Source organism: Fusarium coffeatum (assembly GCF_003316985.1).
Source record: "Fusarium coffeatum strain FIESC_28 chromosome Unknown BRIP53273_contig_72, whole genome shotgun sequence".
NCBI classification, from domain to species: Eukaryota; Fungi; Ascomycota; class Sordariomycetes; order Hypocreales; family Nectriaceae; genus Fusarium; species Fusarium coffeatum.
Window position 1 is genome coordinate 98,818 of NW_022157868.1, and position 20,704 is coordinate 119,521.

Below are 20,704 nucleotides of genomic sequence, written 5' to 3' on the forward strand. Positions count from 1 at the left end.
AGCAGTAACCGGGTAAGGTATATCATTTGCCAAAGGTGTCGCTGCTCATCTCTGTGACCCTCAGTACGTAATAGCTAGTCCGATTTGCAAAGAACATTCCCAGCCAATTGGGAGAATTGTGCGACTGGTATAATGAGTTAGTCAAACAAACCCCTGAGTCCTCCTCCTCACTAAGAGTTGATTTGCATCAGCACTCAAATGCCATGAACAGGGGTCTAATGACGCAGGCTGAGTTTAGTCTCCCCGGCATGTCGGATACCCGAACTAGATTAAAGCGATGTCAACAAGTGCAAATGAACGGCAAGGGGCTGGTTGCTTGTACCCGGTAGTGAGGCATTATGTGTACTTTGTTTTAAACAAATCAGTACAGTGAGAAAATTCCCAGCCATTCGTTCACAGAAGAGCAAGCCTTGCCGTCTGACATGCAGATATAGATTCTTCGAATCGTTCAAGAAGACGTGCCAAGGAATGACCTGTCGGAAGATCTTGATTCTCAAAAGGCCTTAACACCAACCTCCGCAGACAAACGGGCGTCTTGAACCAGGGCTTTGAGCAACTACCGTTGAAATGATCAATAATGGACAACGCTGCCCCGTTGCGGCGTTGATGGCGTCGAAAGCTGAAGAGTTAGTGTCACTCGGACCTCTTCCACTCATAATGACTGGCTTGTGAAGCTATTCGTTGACGTTTGAAGGCTGACAGAGCTAGTCCACGTTGTGCTGTGTGGCTTAGTTTGGACTCAGTCTGGAACTTTGGTACACCCACGGAAAGTTCCGTCCTGTCCGGTTGTCGAGTCATGATCCGCGGGCACCGAGCATTTGGGAGAGCGATGATCTGGGGTAAAGCCAGCCTTATCGCGATTCCACTTATCAAGCATTTTAATAAGCAAATTGGTTAAAAGCCACATTCGCTTGTGAAGCCAACAGGGATAATATGTGCTCAACTGTCATAAGCCAATGTCTGAAGCTAAGCTTATTTGAGCAGACAACCTCAGCTGCTATCTCTAGCGTTTCTACAACGTCGATTCCGCCATCCTTGGACTAGCAATCGACATCGCTGCTCTCTCCTTAACATAAGAAGCCGCCGAAGACATCGGAATCGCGCCTTGGGATCTGATCCAGGAACCTGGCATGACATTTGAATTATCAGAACTAAGATAGCCCATAGACACTATCTCTTCATGGGCATGGTGTTGTCCAATCGCTTTCAACAACACAAACAGAGCGAGGACGGAAGATGACGGCGCTAGCATGGGAACCGACTAGTGCTTTCACAATATTCTCTACGTTGAGGGGGCATTTTGAAAGATCTTTGCACCACGTAGACCACGCAAAGTAAAGCCTGAGGATGGAAGAATAAGTGTGATCAAAGCTTTGACCGAATTATTATATTAAACCTTATTTCTGTTCTGTGCTTGTACCAATTTGAACGGATTGAACGGGGACGGGCTGGACGGAACCATTACAGATTTCCTGTTGTGATTCCGGTTGAGAGCTGCCCTCAATGTCAGATACCTCCTCATCTGGAACTGATTGAGCTGGTTGCGCTCGCAACTTATAGAGAAGCATCCAACTGATACATGCTACCATGAGAACCGCTGTAACAACGCCCAAGATGATCTTTCCAGGATGTGTGTCAAGATCATCGTCAATCTTTTCAATCGACCACGGATAACAATCTGAGTCGACAACGATGAATATTCCAAGGCCGATATAGAAAAACGGTACAACCACAGCTGCGTACTTTTGAGCAATATGTAGGATATGTTTTTGTTTCATGATAAGATAGGCAGCAAGACACCATAACCCAAGTAAGATGTAGTACACAACCACGTATATCGCAACCTCATTACCCTTCGCTTGTGAGAAAAGGGGAATGTATGTGCTCATGTTATCCGCGCCGTTCATCACAGTCATAGAAGCAACCTTGAAAATGCTCTTAAGCCCAGCAGTCCTGGATATTTCAACAGCTGCATCATCCTCATCATCCTCCTCCTCCGTTTTGAAGATGAGACCAAGAAGCCACCTGATGCCGAGTAACATGGGTATAAGACCAAGAAATCCAATTGGTTCTGCGGGAATAAGCAGGGATGCGCCGAATCCTATCATGCTGACGGCAATGATAACCGTGAAGCCGACATATTGACCGATGGCGATTTTGAGAGGGGTCAGTGTTTGACTGGTTGATGCTTCGGTGAAAAATGTAATGAGGACGAATATGTCGTCGACGTTTGTGATTGCAAATGTGGCGCAGGCGGTGCCGACGGCTTTGCCAAAGTCGAGGCCCATTATCGGGGCAGTGCAGTGGAATCGAGATTGTAGGGTCGTGATATAACAGCTCTCTGTCGTGTCATTATAGGAATTTTTAAGAAAGGGGTTTTATCGGAACCTTTTATTCCGGACCCATAGGCTCTCTCTGGCAACAGACTCTTGGCAGCTTGGCGAGTCTCTATAATGAATGTGCGGTGACTAGCTACGGATATTCTGCACTGATTCTACTGAATCAAGCATATATTAAAGCCTACACAGATCTTTGTTCATCCTGGCCTAGCTTATGGGGACTTCCTGCTAACAAAACCACTTAGGAGTCCACAAGTAAGGCTGTGCAAAGGAGCATCAGGCCAAGCCGCCGAATTTCAGATATAGTGTTATTCCCGGCGGTATTCCCACTTGACCCAGTCCAATCCTCCCTGTGGAGAAATGGCAGCCTAACAATTGGCTCTGCCTTATCGGGCTGCCAGCTCATACCCCTCCAAGAATTTCTAAAATCTCATGGCTCCTCAATAACCTCCATCAACTGAGATAGCTGACTAGATTTTTTGCTATGTATTCTACCAATAAACCGATTCCGTCACAACACCGGCCAACATGTCCTCATTCACAACCACCCAGCAAGCTCTACTTCGCATACGGAAGCAATATGAGCGTTGCCCAAATGGCCCAACGGTGTCCTGAAAGCGTCTTCAAGGGACCTGCCATTCTTGATTCCTTTCGATGGCATATCAATGAGCGAGGCGTCGCCAGTGTGCTCAAGTCCGACGGCAATCACTCCGTGGAAGGTCTTCTATACGAGATCAACGCCAAAGATGAACTTGCATTGGATCGCAATGAAGGAGTTTCGAAAGGCTTTTACCAAAAGCGTATCATGAAGGTCTCAGTACAGCCTCATGATCAATACACAGACTTCAACACAGACGGGTTAGCTCTATTGCTAAAACAATTGCGCCAAGATGTGGGTGATGACAACAGAGTTTCAAGGCGTTCCCCATGGAAGAAAGTCCCGGCACTTGTATACGTCAGTGAGAATTACACTAAGGATGGCCCAGCTAGAGAGGAATACATTCCGAGGATGCGCAACGCTATTAATGATGCTGTGTATCTTGGTGTGTCGAAGCCATTTATTAACAAATACATTGTTCCGTATCTCCGAGAACAAAAGAAATTTCCAGAGCAAGCACCAGCAGCGGAAGCACAGGGCCCTGTCGCTAAGAAGGTGATGTCGCGACAGAATAGTGTCAAGGCGAGTCGCAGTAGAAGCAGGACGCGTCGCAATACAAGCAAGACGCGTGGAACCGAACAAAAAGGTATGATCCCAGAACCATGAATATCGCTCATGAGCTGTATTCAGTAGATAGCTGACCTTCTGGCAGTGTCGCAAAGCCAGCCAGGGAAGGCGGGAGGTCCCTCTTCCGACATGACTGATCTTCTAAGTCACGATGACTGCCTTTGCATATTCCCAGTTGAGATGTTGAAGGCCATAGATCAGGTCCGCGTTTTCGAAGGAAAGATGATAACAGACCATTACATTGTTGTGGAAAGGAGAACAGCAACTGAAACAAGCGTCAGTCTTGACGTAAATGCACCAAACCCCCGTCGTGCCAATGAGCTTGTCATGAAAACGTTCAAGGATATTCTTAAGAAAGAACTCAAATCCTCTGAAGCTCAGGGCATTGTTGGATCGTTGGGTCAATTGGCATGGAAGATGGAACAGCGTCAGCATCTTCATCTTAAATGTTCAAAGCCTAGGGAGAAGCCGTGGTTAGTAGTACGGGTACATGTAATAGGTTATGGATGTGTATAGACTTTCAAGTTTCTACTGATCACAGAATTAGAAGCTCTTCTGGTTACCGCGAACACGTGTATCTGGCTGACTTGGTCTACCTATCTATGGAGGTCTGTCTATCCCATTTTTATAAAGAAAAAGCATTTATTCCCACGATAGGCTATCTAAACATTTTCTCTTCTTAAGGAAGCAAAGCAAAGACCAGAAAAACGAGGGCCCATACAGGAGGAGAAATAATTGAAGCTGCGTCCTCTTCATCTTCCTTTCCAGTCTCATTCTTTCCAGTCTCGTTTGCTTCATCACTCTTACCATCATCCTTGTCGTCTTTATTATCCGAGCTGCCTGTTGGTTTCGCGTCCGCACTCGCCGCAGTGATGGGATGTACGATGGGGCCATCCGTCCATGTAAACGTGGCGCCACTGAGAGGACTAGTGATGCTGCCTTCCATATTGGACAGTGTGTTGGTTCCATTCTTGGGAAGTTCACCAGGTCCGTAGAACTTTGCTGATTTGTCTTCGCCTGGTGGCGTGAACTTGAGATCTTTTGCGCAACTGTAGACATCGTTGTAATCGCCGCACTGAGGATAGTCTTCGTCTTGAGAGATGAGTATGTTCCAGTATTCGTCGGCGCCTAGAAGTGAGGGCTTTGTATCAGGGCAGATACCCCAGAAGCTAGGTCAACAATTAGTATTGGAACTGATTTAGTAATTTGGGGACTCTTACCTAGAAAGTATACCGCTGCTTGTGCAGCACTTGCAAGCCTTGATAAAAACCTCCTGTTCATCAAGAGACAGTGAGTCCCATGTGTCCTGGTTTCTTTCGATGCACGTGTCCAATTCCTCTACAGCACGGTTCAGAGATGTAGCGACCTTGCCAAGGTTGCATGAGCAAGCGTCGGGGGCATCGTCGGGTGCCGGGAAGAATGGGATGTCCTCGAACTTCTCATCCTGACAGTTGCCACCTAGCTCAAGCACTGTGTTTTGATATTCGCAACTGTACACCTTCAAGTTGTCAGTCTAGTTGTCGTTCAGTTGCTCTATTCAGCTTACCTTGTTCCAACAACTGGTCAGGGCGCAGTCAACGACGCCAAAATTGAATGCGCAGTCACAGGCGCTGATGCAATCTCTGTTCTTGTTCTTGCAATTCTTGTTTATGCAGTCGTTACGCGCAGCGTCTCCAGTCTTGTAGCATTGTTCATAGCCTGATGGATCCACACAATCCTTTGACTCAATGTACCCGTATTTAGCCGCTGATATGGGGCTGATGATAGCCAGGAGACTGACTATACGCAGGATCGATAGGTGTCGAGGCATGGCGTAGAGACTATTGAGAATAAAGTTTAATTCAAGGTCAAAACATGTCACCGCATGGCGAGCGAAGTCCTTGGGTTATGAAGAGACCATTACCTCGGCCAACCCTGCCCGATGAGTCCAGGGTCAGTTCAGCTGAAGGATCAGGATCCATTTCCCGGTCCAGGCTGATCTAAATGATTGGACATTTGTAGGGTCGCGGAACAGATCACCAGTTATCATCAAGGGGCCCTGGAAGAAGAACGATTGACTCCGATTGGTGTGTAAGAGCCTCAAGGATGAAAGTGCCAGCTGATTCGCTGTGTGTTCCTCTCTCACCATTCTTGGTGGAGACTAAAACGGAAATAAACCGCTCTCATGCGGAATTTAATACTCCCAATCCTTGCTTATCGGGCCCATTACGGCTTCGCATTTTAGGCATCCAGGCAAAAGGTCCAGTCAGATCATCTATCTTTGAGTCAAGTGGACGTACATTCCCCGTAGTGCGCGATTTATCTTATCCCCATCCAGATGAGCCTGATTCAAGCCGCCCTGCTTCTTAGTAAACTTACGATTAACCGCTTTCGCACTTGCCACACTTGTACCAGGCTAATCACACACGCCACAGGAAAAATCCAGAGTTCGCTATCGACACCTAGTACTGTCTACCCTTCTCTCTAGTGGACTATGGCCGAAGCACCTGAAACTAAGTCCCCCGCAATCTACTCTCCGAGATGGGTAGCCGATTGCTCCACTTGCAAAGCCATTTGGCACCAGTTTGCAGACCCTGGTACTGCACCCCCGGTCAACCTTGGGACTTATGAGAAAGCGCTTTCAACTACTTGTCCAAACCACCGACCACTCGTTCAAAATTTTGTCGATTTCCTCAACTCTGAGGAAGCTTTGACGGAAGACGATGAGATGGGATTTAATCAAACACCTAAAGGCTGTAGCGCAGCTCTTAATCAATCCTTGTCTGGAGGAGGCTATGTTCTATATTTACTATTGGTGAAAAAAGACAACGTTGACAACCATCCAGGCAATGGACGATTGCTAAACCCGGACTTTGCCGATCTCGAAACTGTCAAGAAATGGAAGCACAGATGCGTTTCTGCTCATGGACCCAAATGCGACAATCCTCTCAAAGTGTGGCCTGTACGACCTGCGTGGTTAATTGATGTCAAGAATCAATGCATTGTACCTGGTCATACCACTGACAAGTATGTTGCAATCAGTTACACCTACGGCAAGTATACTCGACCGAGCATCACTTCAAGTGACTTCACAAGGCTACAAGAGCCATTTGCCTTGACAGCCCCGGAATTTGCAAACCTTCTCTCACCGATGATTCGCCATGCGGTGCGTATGACCACCATACTTGAGGAGCGGTTTCTGTGGGCTGATTCACTCTGCATCACTCATCATGACCCAAAGACTGCTTCGGAGCAACTCGGGTTAATGGGAGCCATCTATGCTAACGCAATTATAACTATTATCGCTGCAGATGGCGACTCCGATTCTGGCTTATCTGGGTTGCATGACATATCTGGCCCTCGGGAGGCGAGTCAAGACATTATTCCGTTCGGAGATGAGACAATCGTTGTTAGAAACACTTTCAATCTGAATGAGATGATTTACTATTCTTCTCAGCCTCAAGCCTATTATCAAAGAGGATGGACGTTTCAAGAATATGCTCTATCGAAGAGAAAGATCATATTTTGCAACGATGAGCTGCATTGGATTTGTGCGTGTAGTGTTTGGCACGAGGAGCTGACTCTATATACCGAGATCAGTGACGAACTCTGGTCTTGGTCTGATGCGGTGATGGCCGGCTTCCCATATGAATTTGCTATCAGTAGATACCTGACGACGTATAATCAGAGGTTGTTGACATTCGAGGAAGACGCCCTGCCAGCTGTCTCTGGTTTACTATCGATATTCAGTCGATCATTCGAAGGGGGGTTTCTCTATGGGATTCCGGAAATGTTCTTTGAGGATAGCCTAGGCTGGCGAGTTTGGGTCAACAACCTCCAACGTCGCAAGTCATCGGGGAGGCCCGCTGAGGACCAGTTTACATCGTCTGGGCTTCCATCGTGGTCTTGGCTAGGCTGGAAAGGTGCTGTGATTCTGCGACGCCAAAGCGCAATGGAAGTCACACTCGCGGACACTATTCAAGAGGCGTTTCCAATTACCGAGTGGTACACGAGCGATATACCGTTTGGTCCACCAGAGCAACGACGAAGAATCCGGTCAACTTGGTACGAGAAACGAAATACTTTCAAGGATCTCAGCAAACCTATGCCTGCTGGATGGACGCGCCGAGACGTTACAATTAACTCGCCAACTTACAAGAAGCCTCGTGTCTACCCTGAAGGATGTGACAGATATGTCTTCCAGCATGAATCGATGGTTGAGTGGAACGGTCAACCCTTAGAGTGGTATTACCCATTCCCTGTGAATAGCATCCAAGATTGGACGGGTCCTTCCATGCCTGAACAAACAAGGTACCTGTTCTGCGAGACGGTAACAGCCACGCTGCACGGTTTTCGAGAAGACACGGATATACTGGTACGAAATTCACGGAGCTTGGAAGCATCTCTTTTTAACAGTTCCGGGACAAAGATTGGGATTTTGGATCTCGTAAACGAGGAATCCAGGGATCGCTTTCCCAAGCATGCGGATGGAAGTGAGGCAGGGCTACCTGTTGATGTAGTGGCGGTATGCAAACTGAAAACTTACTCGGAGACTGAGGATGGAGAACCATGTGCATTTAAGCCACTAAGCAAGGATACGTACCTTATACTTTGGGTTGAATGGGAGGATGGCATCGCATATCGAGTTGCAAGTGGGGAGGTAATAGCAGAGGAGTGGGAGAAATTAGATCTAAAGACGGCATCACTTGTTCTTGGGTGAATAGTACGTTATTAACCATGTGCTACTATTTCTAGATATTTGTTCTTTCGGTGCTGCCCCATCCTTGCTTACTTAGTGATTTATAAAAAAGAGGTGAGAATTGAGATAACTACTGTGTACCAAAGCAGGGTAATATACAATGCTCTCAGGACAATTAAGATTCAGCTTTCATTTAACAAGAACACAGTTATCAGGTATCATGACTCTGATGTTAGCACAGAGCCTGTTTCGCCCTACCGTAACGTAAGGTTGCTGCTGTACAAAATGTCCTTCTTTGCTTCCTTCCATCCAGCCAGTCTTGTTCTGCCTCCCTTTACTAACGTTATCCGGGAAACACCAAACACAGTGTTACACAATCCATCACAAGGATATGTTGATTGCGGCGGGTAAGATTGTTTCACAGCCAGCTTAATCATAGTTCAAAACAGATAACTTTCATATTCACATCTGTTCTCCTCAGTTCATCAGTAAAGCCTTTTAAGTATAAAATGGACTCTCTTCCCAGAGGTTCGATTCCATCTTCTGCTATAACTTCACCTTGTAATAAAATTTATTCCCATAAGCTATACTAGTATATTGCAGTCCACTCTATTAGGTATACTAAACCCCAATCATGGATCCCAACCAACCATACTATCAATTTAGTAACACTGGTGGTAGCAGTGCTCCAGTGCGGTACTTTGGAGAATTTAACGAGAGCCAGTGGGAGGATCCAAACTTCGGATATGGAGAAGAAGAGACCCTCCAACCTCTCCCGAACGGAGCGGATATCTACCCCGACGACCCGTTTCCCCCGAGCCTCCAAACTTGGCCATATTTCCCAAATCAACAATACGATCGGTATCCACAGAGTGAAAGATACAACCACTTTCAGACCCACCCGCAAGGTCCTCCTGGGCCTACTTTCTCTTGGGCACATGGAACTCTTACTTGCCTAAATTGTGAAAACCCGCCTGAACTCTATGGTGTACGTTGCCAGAGCTGCAGAAATAACCGAAGCATCTCTCCAGAAGAAGTACGACATTGCATGAAGTGTCTGGTTCCTATTGAAGCTCCTAATCTCTTTTGCCCTGCACATCACGGCCGCCCATACTTAACTTCAGCAGAGCTAGATCACTTGCATCAGTGGGGCGTCTGTTACTCTTGTTATTCACGAGAGGTAGGCCCACAACACGGGTCATGTACGGAATGCAGAGCCCACCGAAGCATCGTGAGGCGTAACCTCGAACGGCGCCGTCTCAGGGAAGGTTACTGTAAGGTTTGTGGAAGGAACCGTTTAGATAACTCAACCGAGACATGCAACGAGTGTCATTCAAAGAACAATTTCAGCCATCAAATTCACAGGTCCAACACAGCGTATTAGAATTCTTTGCTAAGATAGTCTAGATATTAAAGTACTTAGGCTTTGTCTTTTAGTTATTAACTACATTTATTTTCTTAGTTACTACCTTTACCTTTAATACGCAGTAGTTAATACTGCTGACTAGGTAGGTACTACTAGTAATTATTTATAAATAACTTTATTTTTTAGTAACAACATAAACACTGAATCTATTTATAGGTTACACTGCCCACTGCTGGGTGCGTTCTAGAAGTAGGTTCTAGACTAAACTAGGGCCCCTTGTGCTAAATACGAGCTAACGGCACGATTTCCAGCCCGCCCCGCCCCATCAGCCGATCTCGTATTGCCCCGTTGTACAGAAAAACACATTCCGGCAGTGACGGCATTGTATGAAGATCGTCATGATGTTAATGCCTATAAAGACCAGATGTGTTCGACCTCTGGACTTCTTTTCCTCACACAACCTCCACGCTTACGATTTCCACCTTCTTCAATTAACTTACCTCAACCAACAAAGATTTTTTCTACTTGTCATTCTACAATTACCATCAAGATGCACTTCTCTACCCTCTTCACCACCGTCCTCGCCGCTGGCATGGTTTCTGCCGCCGCACCCGGCGAGGTCACAGGCTACAACGCCGTTGCCCTCTCCAAGGGCAACAAGGAAATCAACAACAAGGCCCTCCAAGCCACTAACGGCCGCTTTGCTCTCAAGGTCAAGAACCAGCACGCCGCTTGCGACAAGGGCCTGACCGAGAACGAGGTCACATTCAACATCAACAGGTTTGGTGAACTCAACCTCTACACCTTTGGCAAGACTGCTCAGAAGGCCTACCTTGACCGCTCCGGCATGGGTCAGGGTATTCTCGGCTACGCCACCTACGCAGACAAGGGCTGGAACCTTCCCCGGAACGCCGAGACCAAGGGCTGGAAGATCACCAAGCACGGCGACCTCACTTTCGATGGCAAGGGCTTCGTCGCTTGCCCTAACAGCAAGAAGGCTGGTGGCTCTTACACTCTCTGGGCCGATGTCGGCATCAAGAACCCTGGTGGCAACAAGAACTGTGCTCCCATCACTGTCCGCACTACCAAGGACAAGAACCCCGTCGCCTGTGTTTACTCTTCTGCTTAAGCTCAGTACGCAAGCTATTCTCTGTACATTATTTTCTAACGCGTCTGGCATTCTACATAACGAAACAAAGCGATGTTTTTACCTTTTAATTCTTTTCGGCGTTTTGGCATGCGACCTGATTTGTATATAGAGAAGTGTTCTACTGACACTGGATCTATGTACTCCAGTCTCTTCAACATCTTCAAGGCTTCAAGCCATGCCTTATTAGACTACCAAATATAATCTCTTGAAGGGCATATCTTAATATCTCATGTGTACTGGGTGCTGTTGTTAATTTGTTGAGTAATCATATTTGGGTGTGGGGCGATGTTGTGCGGCGCTTAGTACTACCATTTTGAGCCAGGCATAATATTAAGGACACATGCAATCTAACGACATTGTAAGTTGTAGCCCTTGTTTCGGGTAAATCGTATTTAATTAGTAGATCCTTACCAGCTGCAATTAAAAACCCAAATGCCTAGAAATTCCAGCAATATTGATAGATACCAACCGCTCCCAAAATAATATTGTAGAGAAATGCTCATTCAGTCATTCCCTCTGACTCATCGCTGGTTGCGCTTCCGTTCGGAGACGGACCACTATCAACGGCACTATTCAGTCCATCCATGTTATCTGCATTTTGCTCCCCCTTCGCATTCTGTAATGGCTCAGCGGGCACGAAGGCTGGAGTATCGACGCTGAGTTGAGAAGCTTCAGTTTTCTAACAATAGGTTAGCACAGGTCATGATGGGTTGTCCAACGTCTAGCCCTCGATCTGAAAACATTTGAGCTTATGGTTGTTTCCAAAGGCCATTACTCGCCTGACTGAGTTCGTCATTGCTCGTATGTTCCGTTGTTGCAATATCTGTTTTCTTCTCTGCGATAGATAACCCAGCGAGCCCTACATCCATCCTAAGACGAGAGTCGCCCTGGGGTTCATTGACCGTCTGGTAGTCTTCCAGACTCTTGGTATAAGATACCGAAGGCGATCTCATCTTCTCGAGCAGCTTTAAACGAGCTTGTGGGTCATTCTGTAGAATTTCGTCCCATTCTGCAGTGTTTCCACGTAGCATCCCCTTATCGGTAAAGTGGTCTACAACAAAGTCCATATAGAACTGCCTCAAATTCGAGTCCGGAGCCGTGGAGCTGCACACATATTGCACATCCTTACAGCTTATTGCTGTACTTCCGAACAACATGCCTCTCTCTGCGTGGTCGTCGAACAGACCACACATTGCGTAGTCCTTGAGTTCGTCGCATAGAAGATAGTCGGCGAGCACCCAGCACTTCGCATGGATGCTTGGACTTGGCTCAAATGTAATTGATTCGTAGGTTTCGTAATAGATCCATTCCACGAATAACCCGAAAACAATGGGGTCTTGTTCTGGCAGAGAGATCTTACCAGTCATGTTCCATAGGCATGCGGCTTTGAAGTATTCGGAGTGCTGTGAGATCAGTTTGACAGGAAGAGTCCATGTGTTCTCATCAGATGGTGGTTGGCTGCCGACGTGGACTTCGACGCCTTTCCCCCGTAGACTGGTTATGTTAGTTATTTTAGAATTTTAGAAGTTATTGTAAGACATACGAAGCTAGTCCCATACTAGTCGATAATTTCGTGCTGGCCATATTGCATGTTTGTTGAAGAGAAGGTTCTGCTACGCTACCAGTTCTAGTTTGCTTGTAGTCTTCGAGTCTGTGTTCCTCAACACTGAAAGCGCTGTACTCTGGGAGAAAAGCCATATCCATATACAAGTTACTTTGACCTCTTTCCGTTATCTTGAGTAGAGGAAATTCCCCCGCGCCCCGATTCCACGTGCCAAGGGTTTGTTTACGGTCAGCGGTCATAGTTGGCTGAAGGGGATTCCAATGCTGTGGGAGTTAAGAGTTTGTCTAGATATAAACGGAGAACTGTCTTTGCGCATTAGATGGGAGCTTCCAAGGTTCTTGTTGTTCTTCTGCTGTGTCCTTGCTGAAGGGATAACCCACTTTTGCGATAGCGACAAGACTATTACGTAATAGAGCAGCGGGAGTTAAGTAGCAGCAAGGTACTCTGGAGGTGAAACAAACACAAACTTCAGTTGATAGCAACTCTTTGTCCTGAAATAAGCGTAATAGAAAGTTGCAGAAGCTTTTATTTTCTTTCTCTCGTAGAGGGAGAAATGGACGTACTTTTGTTCAATCAAGCGTTGACCCAGTGATTATTGCTCAGCCAATTAGAACGCTATTTTAGCTTACAGTTCAAGAGACTTGGGTTGAAAATAAACAAAGTTTCCCTTTTTAAAGTTCAAATGAATAACCTTTTCTACGGGACACAAAACACTGTATCTATAAGCTTGGTGGTTAAAGGCCTGTATTACACATTTCTGTAGCAACCACCTGCTGCAGAAAACATAGATTAGTCTCTGAAGAGATACTAACAATGTGGAAAAACAATTATATCTCTACTTCCATGCTTCCCAAACCTCCTTAACTGTAAGACACTTGATGTCTGGAAACTCAAGTCTCAGGTCATCGGTTCCATCGAGATCATTTGATCCTCGAGCAAGCCCGATTCCAGACAAAGCCAGCATATTTCTCAGACTTCCTTGCATCTCCTCAGGCAAAACCCTCTTCATACTGGGCGTGAGATCAAACTCACCCCTCTCCATCTCTTCCACAGAGAAGTACTTGACGTCAAACTTGGTACCCTTAATTTCTTCAGCCAGTCTAACGGCCTCATTGAGAGTCGTTCGATTTGCAACAATCGAGTGTCTGCGCTTCCAGTGTGGAAGGTCAAGCATTGCGATGGTAAACTTGGCTGCATCATGTGAGTGAGTGAGCACCATGGGAGTGTTTCCGTCACCAGGGATTACTGCAGCATTGTTTTCGGGGTCGATTATGATATTTGCCGCACGGAGATGAGTTGGAATGCAAGGGGCAGCCCAATAGTCCAAGAACAGACCAATTGAAACAAGCGAAAACTTTAGTTCGGTCTTTTCAAGGGCATCAACAGCTTTGAGCTTCCAGTGGTAAGATGGGATGTGGGCAATGTTGCTGATCGCTCGTTAGTTCCAGTGTGGACCTGTCCGAAAGGGAAGTCACTTACTCTTCGCGATAGACCGTTCCGAACTCACTCGGCAAGAAACGCTTCGTTGATCTCGACAGGTTCGCCGCCTCAATGAGGTTAAGCTGGGCTTGTCCACTTTCATCACCATCAATGGGCAGGCATGATATCACAATATCAATCTGCTCGGACTCAAGAAGAGACACCAGGGCATCTGTATCGGAGTAGGAGACAGCGCGAGTGTCTGGAGCGGTAGCCGTTCGTGATAGGATGATGAAATCGTGAGTCTTTGCCTCTCAGAGGGCATCAACCATTGTACGGCCCAGGCCAGATGAGCCTCCGGCAACAGCGACTCTTCCCATGACTGGTTGATTTATGCAAAAGTATGGATTGTAAATCGGTCATTGTAACATATGCCTGTTACTCTTTATATACAATGGGTGAGTAGAAAAGCTAATTGGCGGAGTAGGCGTCTCGCGGAGTGGGCATCTGCGGAGTTTCGGGGGTAAGGGATTATATAGCACTGGCCTGCATTAGCGTCCGTTTTGCTGGCTCCTACCCTGTTCTGCGTTCACACAGCTGATGTTTCTTAGTTTCCAAATGTCATTGTGGTTACTAGTCCGTTTACTGTAACAATATTCTCAAGGTGAACGGAAACCAGCTCCGAGTTAGCCACTACAGGGTTGGAAGCATTGGTACCCTAAATACATACATCCTCTGTTGCCACACAGCTATTGTTGACACTGCCGATTTGATTTGTAAAGCATATCTTTCACTGTTAGATTATTAGGTATAAGAAATGGGAGTCAGCTATGTGATTATGTTTAAGCATCATTGATAGTATTACCAATTTAGATCCACATTATCTTGACAAAGTTGAAGATTTAAAATCACATGACCACCATTTTTACACGAGATTTATCTTTGCGTGATAACAAGTTGGGTTAGACATACCACTTATTAGCGTCGGGTAGACTGAATAATTCAGTCAATGCTAACTTCTAAGTTTAAAGACGCCGGTGCATGTTTTTATGCATACACAGAGCGCCACAGCACGTAGGGTTCGCGCAACAAAGTCTATCTGTCTTTTGCCAATACTCGCTAGATGGTTTCATAGCGCCGGTAGGTAATATTAGTTACGTATAGTGGCTCAGCTATTTGCAAACCTCTGCGTCATATTACAGAAGTATATGTACAGCAATGAGAACTTGGAGACGATTTTCTAGTCAACCCGAATACGAGCCGTTGAAAAGTCGTATTGAAGTGCAAATTCGTTTATCTTGAGTCGTCAATCCTTTTCCCTGATCGGTTATTCGCTCTGTCGTATGAGTCAACCCTGTTGCATTACATTGCATTGAAACCGGGGCATTCTCCAAGACCCGTCTGTTTCAGACCTCAATGAGCCAATTGTATGATCAATATATCTAACAATCTTTCTCGGCACTTGAAGACCCACTCGGGTTCGGGACTCTACTGATCCCCGATACCTGCTGTTCGGGCTCTCGGGCGTTTTAGTATAAAGATCTTCAACACCACCAGATTAGGTTCTGACGATTACCTTATATAAATATCTATGTAAATTAACCAGCATTCAAATCCTTCTACTTCAAGCATTTTAACAACCGCTATCATGTTGACCAAGCTGGATACCATTCTGGAGAATCCCCAGTATGCTATCCTTTGCTGTATTACTGTTTTTACCCTCTTCATTGTACAATCCTCTCTTCTCGACCGCAGTGGAAAGTACCCTCTTTTGAATCCGAAGGGTTCCTTCGAAATCTCGACCAATCGAGTTGTCAGAGAGTTCATCAGCGATAGCAGAAACCTCCTCGACAAGGGCAAATCTTTGTACAAAGGTCAACCTTACAGAGCCAACACAGACTGGGGTGAAGTCGTTGTCATTCCTCCTCAGTTTCTCGATGCGCTGAAGAGTCATAAAGACTTGAATTTCATCATTCCTGCTCAGGATGTAAGGGATCACTAAGAATCGTTTGGATAATGGTTGTAATTAATTAAATAGGACTCGCACTGTTACATTCCCGGCTTTGAGCCATTTGGTGTTGATCCCAATCTGAACAAGGTCATTGTCAAGTACTTGACGAAAGCTCTAAGTTAGTCTTGGTTTTAGTATCTGGCGTTTCGATTGCTAACTGTTGACCTTTAGACAAAGTTACAGGACCACTGTCTGAGGAAGCGTCTATAGCATTCCGCACCGTTATCGCCGATTCGCCTGGTACGTATCTCGTTACAATACCAACAGGGATATCTTGAAGCTAACCACGGTGACATCTTAGAGTGGCATGAGATTCAACCCCAACCTGCCTTTGTTCGTATCATCTCACGTATGTCATCCCGCGTCTTCATGGGCGAGGAAATGTGCCGGAATGAAGAGTGGGTAAAGCTTGCTGGAGACTATACGGTCCTGTCGGTCAAGGCTGGCGACGAGTTGCGAATGTATCCCCGATGGTCTCGGTCGTTTGTTCATCACATTCTACCCTCTTGCAAGGAGGTTCGAAGGACTCTGAATGCAGCTCGAAATTGTCTGAACCCGTTACTGGAACGTCGAAACGCTATCAAGGCTGAAGCAAAGGCCAAGGGTGAACCGTGTCCATACGACAATTCTTTCGAATGGTTCGAAGAGGAATACTCCACGCACGACCCAGCTGTTGCTCAAGTGAATCTGTCCCTTGTTGCTATCCACACCACCACCGACCTTCTCATGGAGACTGTTTTCAACATTGCTCAGCATCCTGAGTTATTGGCACCGCTTCGAGAAGAGATTATCCGCGTCTTGTCTACTGAAGGTCTGAAAAAGACTGCTCTGCTTAACTTGAAATTGATGGACAGTGTTCTCAAGGAATCTCAAAGACTCAGACCGGCCATCCTAGGTAAATACCACTCCATTACGTATATCGAGTTCGTTCCTTTAACACATTATACAGGTAGCTTCAGGAGACTGGCTATGGCGGATGTTACTCTTCCCAATGGCGACGTTATCAAGAAGGGAACGAAAATCGTCTGCTCCACTTCGCACATGTGGAGTGCTGACTCGCATGAGTCTGGAGAACAATTCGATGGTTATCGGTTCCTGCGTATGAGAGAGAAAGAGGAGGCCGAGCAAGGCAAATCCTCGCACCCTCATTTTGTTAGCCCTAGCTCTGACCACTTGGGTTTTGGGTTCGGCAATCACGCATGCCCAGGACGTTTTTTTGCCGCCAACGAGCTCAAGATCGCACTTTGTCACATGCTCTTGAAGTATGACTGGAAGCTTGCTGAGGATGCTGTGCCTAAGTCAGCTTCCTTCGGAATGAACCTTATGCCTGATCTGCGAGCCAAGCTGCTTATTCGACGACGTTCAGAGGAATTGGATATTGATTCTGTGGAGTCCTAGAATATTGGAGACTTTGTCTACTTGTATAGTCAGTAGCTTTCGTTAGATCATGCACCTGTGATGAAGGATCAGTGGTAGACTGCTATACACTCGCTTACCCCTATAGAACTCATGTTCCATCTATTATTCCCCTACCAACATAAAGATCTACATCAAATCTGAATCTGTTGAGCTGTTGGTTGTACAGACCCACAGTGACATTGACTCGTATACGGATTCGCGTCCCGCATTTCTCTCCCACCAATCTCCACTAAAATCGTCATAAGCTCCCTCACCGCCTCAATGGGAATTTATAGGCTTTCGCAAGATTCCGCATTCCATGAAGTAACTTGACAGTGAACTCATTTTTTTGTTTCAGATAAACCCCCTTTCAATTCAAAACATCGACTTGACCTTTGGTACAATTCTTCACAACCATCATGTCAGCCCCCACGTCACCAACCATGGATGAGACCGAGTACGAGAAGACCCTTCTACAGCTAAGATGTTTCGACACAATGTTTCTCGTCGACGATTCTGAGGCCATGCAGCCTTACTGGCCCGAGATCAAGACACTCGTAGAGCGTATTGCTCCCATCTGTGCGAAACACGATCCGGATGGAGTTGATCTTTACTTTGTCAACCACCGACCTGGAGGCATGTTGGCTAAAATCCCTGGAGTGCAGTCAATTCGAAAGTCGGGCTACACGCACATCGGAGGCTTTGTTGGCAACATGCTCTTAACAAGCAAGGGAAAGCAGGTCGGCAGCATCTTCGACAAAGTCCAGCCGGGAGGCAAGTGCAACATGGGTGCCAGACTGGGAGGCCTACTCAAGTGGTACTGCGACAAGTTCACAGCCGGAGAGGAGAAGGCCGCTCTCAACATCATCGTCCTCACAGCGGGCCAGTTCGACGATGACATGAAGACACCTTTGATTGAAGCTGCCAGGGCTCTAGATGAGGCTAAGGCGCCCATTCATCAGGCGGGTGTCCAGCTCTTCCGTCTAGGTGGACCCAATCTTGAGCGACAGAAGACTTTGCAGCATCTCGACGACGAACTGCACAAGGAGGCTGGAACACGAGACATTGTTGACACAGTGACATGGAGTGGACATGGTACAGCGATGTCTGAGGATGAGCTTCTCAAGGTTGTGTTGGGCGCGGTTATCAAGAAGATCGACATCCGTGCTTCTGAGTTGCACTTGGATAACACAGCTCCGACTGCACGTGCTGATCGCGATTACGACGAGGAGAACGTGATCTAATCGCGGGACAGGATTTCATCCTTTGCAATGTATTGCGCGTTTTATTGGGATGTGTACCGAGGGAATCTAAGTAAAAAGGCAGAAAGGGAACACTGGTGATACCATGGGAGGAGCTAAAGGTGGATGGATATTTAGTACTTTACAGACATCAAGTCGAAGTCTGAGTCTATTAAAGTTAAGGATACCTTTCCATGTAGGCTAGTAAATCTAAATTAATACATGAATGTGTAATACAAGAGTCCTGCCTCCATCTCTCGTCGTGTATAGACTCAGCTTGTTTGCCAGACCAACGTACGACTTGACCAGCGTTCTCATTCTCCATTGCCAGTCTGGGGCTTACTATATTCACAGGTCCACCTTGAAGTGAGTCCGCATTCTTTCTCCATAAGTGCAGAAGAGCCATGGCACCGGAGTGAACAGAAGACAGATGAACCCAAGAACACTGTTACCCCAGTCGAGACCCAGGCTCTCATACAATGGTGACGCTGTGAGATCCAGAAAGGCACCGAAGGGAGACCTGACCAACAGGTTGGCAGCCATTGCCGAAGCAGCAGCCTCTGCTCCGAAAGCATCCACGAGATAGATTTGTCCAGGGATGACCACGAAGAGAGAACCGAATCCAACGACAAACGTGCCGATGATTGGCACAATCCAGTGGACGGCGTACTTGGCCGTCCAGCCGTATATGAAAAGACCCAATGGGGTAATTGGACCCAACCACTTCATCAGAATAAGGCGATCCTCGGGCCTGGCAGCACCACTCTTCTGCTTGAGCATCTTGTCGCTGAGAACAGAAAACAGAACCAGACCCAGTATCATACCGATACCCAGACCAAGGTATGCCAGTCCAGCAGTGCCTGGACTGAAGCCGTATACATCTTGGAAGACGGACGGGAAAGTGGTGAAGAGTAGGAAGATCAGACCGAAGAGGATACCAGTGTAGAGCGAGATGAGTAAGACGATGGGAGAAAATATGAGAAGCTTGAGTGGGCGGACGATAGCTCGGGCGAGCATCTGTTTTGGTGTCTCGTCGCGGGTCAACTTTGGGACAAGCTTATCGTTCCCAGTCTCCTTTCGAGCCTGTTGGGCTTTCCTTTGGAGAAGGACCGTATAATTTGTCTCGCGCATCAAGATCACCGTTGCGACTCCGATCAATCCCGACTGTTTCACATTGTCAACAGCTATCGCAAGACTGGTACATAGGGTTATGACTTACAAATATTAGGATGATGCGAAATGTCCATCGCCAGCCGACATTCTCAGAGACAAAACCTCCTATGATAGGACCAATCACCTGTAAGACATGTTAGGCCAGCAATCATAACATTCGAGACGAATACTTACAGGGCCAAGTAAAGGTCCTACAGTGAACAAAGCCATGGCTTTACCACGCTCCTCTTGCGGAAACAAGTCTGCTACCGTACCACCTCCGATACTCATCGGACCTGAGGCAGCGCAACCGCATATGATTCGGAAGACCAAAAACATAGCGACGTTTGTGCTGAGAGCACAGCCAATGGTGAATGCGATGTATACAAAATTGCAGCCGTAGTAAATTACAAGACGGCCATAAAGTTCTGACAGAGGCGCGAGAAGAAGTGGACCGAGAGCGAAGCCCAGCACGTACAGACTGACGGTCATGGCCGTGACGGTGGAGTTGGTGATGCTGAATTCAGTGGCCAACTCTTCTGCTCCAGGTGCGAACATGGTGGCAGCAAGATTTCTGATCAGATCATTAGTCAAAGTACTGTTACAGCAGTGGAAAGGGAAATTGCTTACGCTGCCAGTGTGAATAAACTGACAATCACTAGGTGAAGATTCTTCTGAGTCTTGGACCAATTGAGTGGATGTTCAGGATCATCAGGTCCATCCCAATCAACAACATTTGGGTCTGTAGGCTCGTCGACCATTGTTCCAGTGGAAGACGAAGGCTTCTCGAGTGCATCACCAACGTTGGTGCCTGTGTTTCCTCTTCCCGCCTCCAGCTGGAATTCATCCGGAGCCACGACAGCTGGGTCTTTTGTCGCCATTCTTGCCGATGTCGTTTGATGTAAGCTGATGTTGTCTCAGAAGGTGTTGATTATTTGGACGCAAATGTAGCGACAGGGTACAGACTGCATGCGGCAACTCGTTTTTCTGTGGGGATCTGCTGTCACAACCGATAAAGTGCGATACTGCTTACAAAACCTAATGTTGTGGTGTAGACTTTATTGTGTTGTCTTCTTCTTATCTGGGAGCGAGTTGCGTGGAGGATCGGCCCGGATATGCACGACGGAGGATCGGAACGGAGGATCGGAGCGGAAACAAAGG

General features: G+C 46.8%; 10 protein-coding genes across 10 annotated transcripts; 5 read left to right on the forward strand and 5 right to left on the reverse strand.

Annotated features, from left to right (window-relative positions):
• Nucleotides 1–1,397: 1,397 nt before the first annotated feature.
• Nucleotides 1,398–2,288, reverse strand: FIESC28_03414 (uncharacterized protein; the record flags this gene model as incomplete). Its single annotated transcript, XM_031157563.1, has 1 exon — nt 1,398–2,288. The coding sequence occupies one exon, from the start codon at nt 2,286–2,288 to the stop codon at nt 1,398–1,400; it is 891 nt and encodes a 296-aa protein (XP_031018389.1).
• A 631-nt stretch (nt 2,289–2,919) lies between these two features.
• FIESC28_03415 (uncharacterized protein) lies at nt 2,920–4,150 on the forward strand (the record flags this gene model as incomplete). Its single annotated transcript, XM_031157564.1, has 3 exons — nt 2,920–3,583; nt 3,650–4,044; nt 4,112–4,150. 3 exons carry the CDS (start codon nt 2,920–2,922, stop codon nt 4,148–4,150), a joined length of 1,098 nt encoding a protein of 365 aa, XP_031018390.1.
• A 93-nt stretch (nt 4,151–4,243) lies between these two features.
• FIESC28_03416 (uncharacterized protein) lies at nt 4,244–5,374 on the reverse strand (the record flags this gene model as incomplete). The annotated part of the gene is made up of 3 exons (XM_031157565.1): nt 4,244–4,733; nt 4,785–5,062; nt 5,111–5,374. The coding sequence occupies 3 exons, from the start codon at nt 5,372–5,374 to the stop codon at nt 4,244–4,246; spliced, it is 1,032 nt and encodes a 343-aa protein (XP_031018391.1).
• Nucleotides 5,375–6,037: 663 nt separating this feature from the next.
• Nucleotides 6,038–8,263, forward strand: FIESC28_03417 (uncharacterized protein; the record flags this gene model as incomplete). Its single annotated transcript, XM_031157566.1, has 1 exon — nt 6,038–8,263. The coding sequence occupies one exon, from the start codon at nt 6,038–6,040 to the stop codon at nt 8,261–8,263; it is 2,226 nt and encodes a 741-aa protein (XP_031018392.1).
• A 1,895-nt stretch (nt 8,264–10,158) lies between these two features.
• FIESC28_03418 (uncharacterized protein) lies at nt 10,159–10,737 on the forward strand (the record flags this gene model as incomplete). Its single annotated transcript, XM_031157567.1, has 1 exon — nt 10,159–10,737. One exon carries the CDS (start codon nt 10,159–10,161, stop codon nt 10,735–10,737), a length of 579 nt encoding a protein of 192 aa, XP_031018393.1.
• A 770-nt stretch (nt 10,738–11,507) lies between these two features.
• FIESC28_03419 (uncharacterized protein) lies at nt 11,508–12,342 on the reverse strand (the record flags this gene model as incomplete). Its single annotated transcript, XM_031157568.1, has 2 exons — nt 11,508–12,252; nt 12,302–12,342. The coding sequence occupies 2 exons, from the start codon at nt 12,340–12,342 to the stop codon at nt 11,508–11,510; spliced, it is 786 nt and encodes a 261-aa protein (XP_031018394.1).
• An 815-nt stretch (nt 12,343–13,157) lies between these two features.
• Nucleotides 13,158–14,874, reverse strand: FIESC28_03420 (uncharacterized protein; the record flags this gene model as incomplete). The annotated part of the gene is made up of 4 exons (XM_031157569.1): nt 13,158–13,749; nt 13,802–14,003; nt 14,714–14,734; nt 14,799–14,874. The coding sequence occupies 4 exons, from the start codon at nt 14,872–14,874 to the stop codon at nt 13,158–13,160; spliced, it is 891 nt and encodes a 296-aa protein (XP_031018395.1).
• Nucleotides 14,875–15,389: 515 nt separating this feature from the next.
• Nucleotides 15,390–17,150, forward strand: FIESC28_03421 (uncharacterized protein; the record flags this gene model as incomplete). Its single annotated transcript, XM_031157570.1, has 5 exons — nt 15,390–15,728; nt 15,780–15,870; nt 15,924–15,992; nt 16,054–16,647; nt 16,702–17,150. The coding sequence occupies 5 exons, from the start codon at nt 15,390–15,392 to the stop codon at nt 17,148–17,150; spliced, it is 1,542 nt and encodes a 513-aa protein (XP_031018396.1).
• A 419-nt stretch (nt 17,151–17,569) lies between these two features.
• Nucleotides 17,570–18,394, forward strand: FIESC28_03422 (uncharacterized protein; the record flags this gene model as incomplete). The annotated part of the gene is made up of 1 exon (XM_031157571.1): nt 17,570–18,394. The coding sequence occupies one exon, from the start codon at nt 17,570–17,572 to the stop codon at nt 18,392–18,394; it is 825 nt and encodes a 274-aa protein (XP_031018397.1).
• A 345-nt stretch (nt 18,395–18,739) lies between these two features.
• FIESC28_03423 (uncharacterized protein) lies at nt 18,740–20,424 on the reverse strand (the record flags this gene model as incomplete). Its single annotated transcript, XM_031157572.1, has 4 exons — nt 18,740–19,555; nt 19,611–19,688; nt 19,739–20,117; nt 20,174–20,424. The coding sequence occupies 4 exons, from the start codon at nt 20,422–20,424 to the stop codon at nt 18,740–18,742; spliced, it is 1,524 nt and encodes a 507-aa protein (XP_031018398.1).
• Nucleotides 20,425–20,704: the final 280 nt, after the last annotated feature.